The following is an 8,874-nucleotide window of genomic DNA, read 5'->3' on the forward strand; positions in this document are numbered from 1 at the left end:
GATTCCTGCTTGCTAATGGGCAAATAGGATGTAAAGACAAAACTGCCTAGACCCTTTAGCTCTGCAAGGAGAAAAGGGAAAGCTTTTTTAGCAGTGCCCTTCAAACAGAGGTGTTAGACAACTTGTGGAAGCAAAATGCATGAAGCAGCACAGCTGTGGTCACACAGCAGAGGAGAAACCGTTCAGGACAGCCATGTGTGAAAGACCAGGGGTCGACATTGCACTTTGTCATAGGCATGATTGCTTCATGTCCTTTCAAGGGAAGGCAGAAGCGAATTAAGAAGAAAAAACACAGAGCGATGTGGCTTGGACAGTGACAAAGGAATAATTTAACAAATGGTTAAATGTTATCTAACAGTAAACACCAAGTATAAATCAAGATTTTAACAGAGGGAGTGACACAACCACCAGTGCAGTTCATCCACACAGTCTGCTCACTGTACTTGTTTTGTGAGGGACTTCCTGGGTAAAGCCACTTCCCTTGCAGGTAGCTCCAAGTCCTGGAGAGGCACAAGGAATTGTGAACTAGACCATTAGCTGCTACAGTCAGCAATGTTGATTTGCAACCATGACAGTATGGTTTTCTGTTTAGGCCACCTGCTTATCATGGAAGGACAGCTCCACTTCCAAGCTCTGTATCTTGCTCGCTGCTATCCCAGTGCTGTGCAGAGCTTGCAGATCCTCAGCCGGACAGCAGCTCTGGAGCACCCCATGTTCTGCCTACATGTGGTGACTGGTGGCCCCAGCTGCTCCTTGGAAAGTTCCACCAGTGTTCCAGCCTGTGCTCCCTCGCTGGCAGCCAGGGGTGGCACCTGCCTAAGTGCTGACAAGCCATAAATAATGTCCAGAAGCACTCCCAGAACTGCTTGAGGTGCTCCTTCCACAGTGCAGGCAGACATCTTGGGTTCTCCAAAACTAGCCTTAGTGAATGCTACAGACTAGGCTGACAGCTTTCTTTGTGTGTGACAGTAAGCATTTATGAAAATAGGTAAAGAACAGCCTGCCTACTGAAAATGACAGAGGGAGAGAAGGTGCTTGTAAATCTGGAAGCTATCAGACATATTTGGGTTAGAGCTAGCACTTCCAATAGGAATAATGTCACATGAGCAAAGGCAAATGGGACAGAGCAGCCAGGCCATAGGTCACAGGGACCAGCGACATGGCATGCAGGCAGCAGGATACCTGGCAGAGGAGACCATAGAACAAACAGTTAATTGTCAGGAGGAAGTGGTACTATGTGAGAAAGAGGTAAAAAGGAGGTTGTGATGAACCACTATTAAACAACTGAACAATTCTTGTGGTTTAAAATGTATATGCTCAAAGTACATTCTGAGTTAGCTGCAACTTGAAAGAAGTCAGCAATTCAAGCCATCACCGTGAACAGCTTAGGACAGAATAACTGAATTGAAGCCCACCAATGTTTTTGAAGACAATTGAGAATAATGCTGACAACATTCTCACCTCATTTAAATACCATCTTCTCTCAAAAAAAAAAAAAAAAAGAAAAGAAAAAGAAAGCATACAGGAGACCCAAAGAATTCTCAGGAGGAAAAAAAAAAAAAGTTACCAAAATCAGCATTAGTGTCACAACTTCCCCTAAGAATTCACTCCATTGCTGTAGAGTATTTGTATAGAATGGGTAACTGAAAGGAGCCTCTTGGATTATCAGGGCCGATTCTGTGTTGTTTCAGATGCCACAACTTACTCCAGTTTGTAAACTGATTGCAAAATCTTTTCCTAGATTAGAAAGTTGTTGCTGAACCTCTCTGGGTAGTAGTTTTTTGCACATTTGGTCAGAGGCAATGCTGTCCGGTATTTGAACAGTGCTGCTGGTATTTGCCTAACATCTATTTGTAGACAGCAATCATATTTTTCAACCTTTTACTAAGTGAAAGAAACCTTCTCTCCTTCCCTCCTTTTCTATAGCTGCTCTGCCTTACATTCACTTTTCTTTAAAGTGGCTGGCTGCAAAGGTGTGATATTTCCAGTGAATTCCCACTTGTACATTAGACAGGAACATCAGTGCCTTCCTATTTGAGTTAGATATGGCTATGACAGGCTCACTTGTTTGTTTGCCTTTCTTTCAGAAATGCATCATTTTGCTGGCTCATTGTCCTCTTGTGATGCACTAACATTCCCAGCTCTTTCTCCTCTACTAGGAGTACTAGCTGGGAAGCCTCTGGTTCCTACTTACTTCATCATTAATGTTCGTGCACCACACTATGCTGGAGGTACAAGTGCCCTTATTGCTTTGTATAGTAACTGGGTTTCCCTCTCATTGGACAGCTCTTGGTTCGTAGTAGCATCTCTAAAGGCAAGCTTGCATGCACCTGCACCATCTTAAAGCTGCGCTGGTCATTGTTGTAAAAATTTCCCTAATACAGTCCCATGCTGTGTTTCTGCTTTGGTTGATTTAGTCTTAATGCTAATGTCCTATCATAGAATCACAGAATAGTTAGGGTTGGAAAGGACCTTAAGATCATCTAGTACCAACCCCACTGCCATGGACAGGGACACCTCACACTAAACCATGTCACCCAAAGCTCTGTCCAACCTGGCCTTGAACACTGCCAGGGATGGAGCATTCACAACCTCCTTGGGCAACCCATTCCATCTTATGATTTTTCTCAGACTAGCTATTTTTCATTTTGTTTAGTTTCAAGTGCATTTAATATACACATTCTTACTGCAAAGAAAGCCTCCAGGAACCTGGCGGTATTGTTCTCCCTTAGTCTCTTTTAAGAATGGGTGAACCTTTTTGTCATTTATAGCTCCTCCTTGCAAGGAATGCTGTACATGCCAGGGCTGTGTACTTTTCCCTACGCCTTTCTAAAATAAAAATCTTGCCATCTATGGATCCTTTTTGTTTCCTTGCTTTTATGCTTGATTTGATCTCTTTCTGTCCTGGTAACTGTCTCTGGCCAAAGACTCGATGTGTTGCCCTGCACACCACAGCTACTGAGCTACACTAAATCAGCTTTATTTTGGTAAGGGGTAGTGTAGAATTCCACTATAATTTACCTGCTTCACTAGGCAAGAGTTAAAAGATTCATTAGGAATCATAGTAAGCCAAATATTAATGTTCAACTATTTCACTTAAAAGGACATTGTTGTAACTAAGAACAAAGATTTTTCTTTCTTTTTGGGGTTCTTTATTTTTCCCTTTTATTTGTTTCTCTATTTCTCTAATTCTTCCTAATTTCTGCAGAATTATTCATGTCCTCTGTTGATGTTTGATCCTGCTGTGTATCTGCCTGTTGAGCATATCAATGTCTGCTGGTCTTTCAGCTTACTCATTACTAAGTTGGTATTTTAAAGCAACCCTAATTAAAAATCATCTACTCTTTCTCTTTGAGGGCTCCCCAGACACTAATAAATTTTATTTTGCATCATCTTTTGTCTCACTCTCCACTCTTTCACTCTTTTTATAAGACTGCATTGTTACAGTACCCCTTTCAGTATGGTATACTTCATATACACATCAGACATTTTTAGCACCCAGACACTGAAGTTGATTGTTTGGGTGGAGAAAAATAGTATGTGCTTTTGTAAGCAAGTTTAAGATATAAGGAATAGATGTTTGAAGTTACAGATGTGGAACCATTTAGTCAGTTTTCAGTCTTGCTTATGTTATTTGAATTTGAGGTTTTGTCTCAACATCCACTGGGTGCTACTGGAAGAACCAATGTGTGTTTCACTGATCCTGAGGCAGGCAGAGCTGGTTTGGCTCCATATGGTTACTTGAAGTTACTTACATATAACCCAACAACATATAGAATTGCAGCACCTTGCTCTAAATGCACCCCTGAACCCATAACCCATGGGAGTTGATAGCACAGAAGCCCTGTGGCAGCTGGATCCAGCATATGAAGACCCAGCTGCTTTTTCACCCCTTTGTGTTGGCTGAACTGAGGTTTAGAACTGATCCCTTGCATGGTCAAATGGTTTAAACTACAGCGATGCATTCTTTCAGTCTGTTGAAAAATGGGTTCACACCCAACTTCAAACATGTTCTGCTACTTTATTTAGTTGCAGCCAGCTGAATACTTGGTGCTATGAAGGATGGTTTTAAAATGCATATGCTCACTGTGCATTCTGAGTTAGCTGAACTTGAAAAAAGTCAGCAATTTAAGCCATCACTGTGAACAGCTTAGGACAGAACAATCAATTAGAAGCCCACTGATGTATGTGAAGAGGATTGAGAATAATGCTGAAAACATTCTCATCTCATTTAAATACCATCTTCTCAGAAAAGAAAAAGGAAATTAAAGCATATAGCAGGCTCTAAGAATTTTCAAGGGAAAAAAAGGTACCAAGAAGAGCACTTAGTGATCGATTATCATAATCTCCACAGAAAGAAACTATAAAAATACTATTGTAAAGTAAACTTTAGAAAGAAGAAAGGCAAGAAGATTGTGACTTTTGTGTATTGTGTAAATTGATCACATAACATGAATTATGTATGGATCTTTAATACAAGATCAGCTCAAACAGGAAATCTCACTTTGTGCAACATTTAGTCTTTGAAATGCCTGGCTGCTTGAGGTTATCAAATCTTTATTAGGAAACCATATAAGATTTAGTAAGACAAGCACTGTTAACAAATAGTTATCTGTTTATATGTAGGATAAACCACCAGTACTGTCAATTCTCATGTACTTCATAGGACATGCTAGTAATCAGCAGGGGTGAAAGAATTTCCCTTCACATTGCATTACTAGAAAAATTAGATGCATTGATGAAGTTCACAGCTTCCTCTGAAACACAAAGGAAAGAGGAAGCAAGAAGATGGAGTGACTATTAATGTCAATGGCAATATATGGCAATTCTACCAGCTCTACATAACTACAGTGTATATAACTTATTTGTTATACTTATTATTTCCCAAATTAGCTTTTATTGCTCTTTTTCACCCAGAAAGTGCACAGAAGCAATATGACTTGGCATCCAAGGGGGTAAGTATCTTTCCTTAGTGTTACTGCTATGACATTTTTAGTCTAGAAGTTGAAACTGCCTGAAGTGATAGCACTGGAATCCCCTGAGACACCAACTGTATCCACTCAACTATTTCCTGGCACCTATTGGATATTCACGCCTGTATCTCATCATATTTTCTCCAGATTCATCCATGTTCCTGTTCTGTCCTTCCCCATTCTGTCCAAATAGGTTTTGCTGAAAGAACCAAAGCACTAGTATTTACGTTCTGCTAAGCCAAAGTTTTCTTGGTCTCATATGAACGCTTCTCTTTCTCCCCAAGAGTCCTTCATTTGAGAGCAATCTGCTTACTAATAGACCCTCTCGTTTATCTAATCTGTCTGTTCATATACGCACAACACATTCTTCACTGTACTAATGAACATGGTGTCATTATTTGACCTTACCTCTGCTAGGCAGGCTCATTCCCAGTGACACCTCCATCTGACCACACTTCCCAGTGCTGCCCAGTGGCACTCATCTCCTGGATGGAGGCCAAACAGAGCAAATTGCTCATCCAAGTGAATCCCCGCTCTAACAAACTCATAAACAGACAGTACTGCTCTGTTTCTCTGTGCTATACCATACAGGCACAATCCCAGCTCAGGCTTCTTTTGCAATGGGATCATTCCCATCTTTGGCTCCTAAAATAACCAAACAAACAGTGCCAATGATATTAAGAGTTTTTGAAGGTGCTTTACAGGCAGCATTTTGGCCCACACTTCATCCTGCTGGTGTCAATAGTAGAATCCTAACTGCAGGAGAATGAAGAGTTCATCTTTCAACTCAAAGAGACAAAACCTGAGATTCAAACTTCTGCTCCCTCCACACTAAGAGGAGGACAATTGAGTTATTCCATGACATTCAGATACAATCTTACTGATTTCTGGTAAGGATCTATAAATCCGTTCTTTGGAGACTGTTTAAATGGTGTTGCCTTTAAGACAGTGAGCATGTATGGTCACCTGGATGCCATTAAATTCTGGACAATAATAACCCACAGCAATAATCACAAAATCAAAGTCCTGCTTGAAGAATGGTGTACACTTTGAGACTCAAATGGATTTGTACCAATTACATATTCCATAATTACTTTTTTATGCAATATGCTAGACTTAATGTAAGACACCCAGTTTTGGGTGTCATACCTTAATTCCTAGTTAATACCTTTCTGGAAGTGCTACTAATCTTTGAGCAAGATTCCATTCACCTTAAGGTGCAACGTAGCCTGAGTAATAGCTGCTTCTCACCCCTGTTCAATCCTTTATAAGACATTCAGTATCTCCTCTCTTTCCAGTTCCAATTTCTTATCTATTTGGGAAGAAAAAAAACGAGTCAAAATAACCCTAGACCCTACAAATCTTATGTGACCACTGAAAATCCCATTTTCCTAACAACGACTGATGCCAGATACCTGTTTAAATTATATTGGTTCTTTCTTTTCAGTACCTGAAGGTCTATGTGTATGCACTAAAGTTGTTTTCATGGTGAAAAATAATCTTTCTCTATGTAAGAAACATCCACTTCAGGGTCAAGCTATGGGATTTCAAATCATCTGGCAGAAGTTACACACAAACACTTCTTGACCTGAGGTGAGCCAAATGACACAGAACATTTCATTTTAAACTTCTCTGTCAGAAGCAGTCTACTTAAGGAAACAAAAGGACCTGAGCACAGCATTTTTTCATTCCTGTTGGTCGGTACCTTCCAGTGAGACATCCCAAGGTATCATTGTGTCAAGGCTAATGCAGCTGTTAGGAGCTTAGTAAATGGGGGACTTTTATTCCTAATTTTAAGCTACTCACTAGTCTTTATGAAAGAGATCAGTAACAGTTGCTTATCAAAAGTAGTGCAACTCAAGGTTCTCACTTCTTTTTTATTATTTCATCTCCCATCCAATCAACGGCTTTTCTTTAATTCTTGAAATGGAACCAATATTTGCTGCTTTAGAGCATTAAAAATATTCACTTCAGACAATATTGAGAAAGTTTTGCCAACAGAAGAGACCGTAAGAAATGTGCATATATTTTGAAAGCTGGAATATAGTAATGCAGTGTTAGGGACAGTTAAATTGCAAATATGACTTTTGTTGCTTCAATTTATTTTTTGTTTTGTTGGATGTCTTACAAGAGTACTGAAGCTTCCACATTTTAGCCCTTGTTCCTGCACAGTCACTATGTTTATATGTCTGCTGACAATTGGGGAGAGCTGTACACATTATAAAATGCCTGAGCTGTACAGATCTGCACAGACACAGATCTTCACCAAACACTTGTCTTTACCTCAACAGCATCTGTTTCAGGACCCACCCCACACCCTGCTTGATCATTCCACCCAGGTTTTCCTTTTAGGATCTGCTGTCACAGAAAGGAGTTCCTGCATTCCTTAACAGCAGTGAAAGATGCCCAACTCAGAAGGGATATCTGAGTTCAGTAGAACTCTGCTTTCACAGTTCACATCTCAAAGTCCTACCTTTGACACCTGAAGGGGCCGTTTCTGCTCTGAACCCCCTTGCAACCGGAAGCCCCAGGGGGCACCTCCAGACAGAGTGATGAGCATTTCTTCTTCAGCTCCCATGATTTCTATGCTTTGGATATTTTGTCTTCCCAACTTCAAAACAGACTCCAGTTCTTAACACGCAGTATCTTCTACTCCCATCTTCAAAATTCACACAACACTCCGATCCCCCAAAAGGCCCTGTGCACACTTTCTCCTTCAAGTTCACACACACAAGAGGAGAGTTGAGACTGTCAAGCCCAGCCTTCACTGCTCTTCTGGACAACCAGCTGCTGCTCTGCCTATGATTAGACATTTGATTCTGCTCTTGGTAAGGGGCCAGAGTTGTCTGACACACGTGTCATGTCAATCTCACCCTCTGTGTCCCCCCCTCCGCATACACGACTGATCTCTCACCGGAGCATGGCTGAAAATAGCACACCTCCTGTTTCTCCATAGCTTTGTCTGACACTCTTCAGGCTGGAAGCATTTCAGTAAAAACTTTATTTCCACTTCCCATTCCAAATGCAAATCCTGGAGTCATCCAGCTCTCAGGATTCATTAGTATGAGTTTCAGGCAAGGATATGACGCAGGCACAAACTCGTACAATATCAAATGATAGCACCTAAGAAACTAAACAAAAACAGCTTGCAAGTGATGTGCTCTGCACTTGTTTTCTCCATGCAGCTACTGTTACTACACAGTAACACCATGTGTCTGCTCTGAAAACCACAGGCAGGTTATAGATGTGATGTGCTCCCTCTGCAGCTTGCTGCTCCCTGACATCCCCTACAGCCATTCCTAATATTAGACACTGGGACCAGAATAGCCAGGATTAGCTACACAGATGGGATTCAGACAGTTCTCTGCAGGGCACCACATACATGGACTCCTCAGTGGCCAAGAGAATGGCTTTGCATCAGGGTCACAGAATCACAGAATGGTTTGGGTGGGAAAGGACTTTTAAAGGGACTTTTTAAGGGCCATCTTCAGCTAGACCAGGTTGCTCAGAGCCCCTCCATCCTGGCCTTGAATGTTTCCAGGGGTGAGAATCTACCACCTCTCTGAGCAACCTGTTCCTGTTCCAGTGTTTTACCACCCTTAATGTAAAAAAAAAATTCTTCCTTATATGTAATCTAAATTGACCCTCTTTTAGTTTAAAGCCATTATCTCTCGTCCTACAAGCTGTACTAAAAAGCCTGGCCCTATCTTTCTTATAAGCTCTCTTTAAGTACTGGAAAGTTGCAGTATGGTCTCCCTGGAGCTTTCTCCAGGCTGAACAACCTCAGCTCTCTCAGCCTGTCTTCATAAGAAAGGCGTTCATGCCTCTGATCATTTTTGCAGCCCTTCTCTGGACCTACCCCAAAAAGTCTACAGCTTTTTTCTGAACTTCAGGCTCCAGA

At 41.2% G+C, this 8,874-nt stretch overlaps 1 protein-coding gene across 1 annotated transcript in view; it reads right to left on the minus strand.

Moving 5' to 3' along the window:
- SYNPO2L (synaptopodin 2 like) overlaps nt 1–8,465 on the minus strand; it is a 38,723-nt gene extending 30,258 nt beyond the window's left edge. Inside the window, exons 1-2 of the mRNA XM_061344188.1 lie at nt 7,829–8,465; nt 7,447–7,795 (exon numbers count right to left, since the gene is read on the minus strand). Coding sequence (XP_061200172.1) covers nt 7,447–7,551 — 105 coding nt within the window. The 5' untranslated portion in view covers nt 7,552–7,795; nt 7,829–8,465. The remainder of the gene's footprint in view (nt 1–7,446; nt 7,796–7,828) is intronic.
- Nucleotides 8,466–8,874: the final 409 nt, after the last annotated feature.

This window comes from Neopsephotus bourkii, unplaced genomic scaffold, assembly GCF_033783945.1.
Source record: "Neopsephotus bourkii isolate Nb327-2 ecotype Australia unplaced genomic scaffold, CSIRO-AGI_Nbou_v1 NB_196, whole genome shotgun sequence".
Taxonomy (NCBI): domain Eukaryota; kingdom Metazoa; phylum Chordata; class Aves; order Psittaciformes; family Psittacidae; genus Neopsephotus; species Neopsephotus bourkii.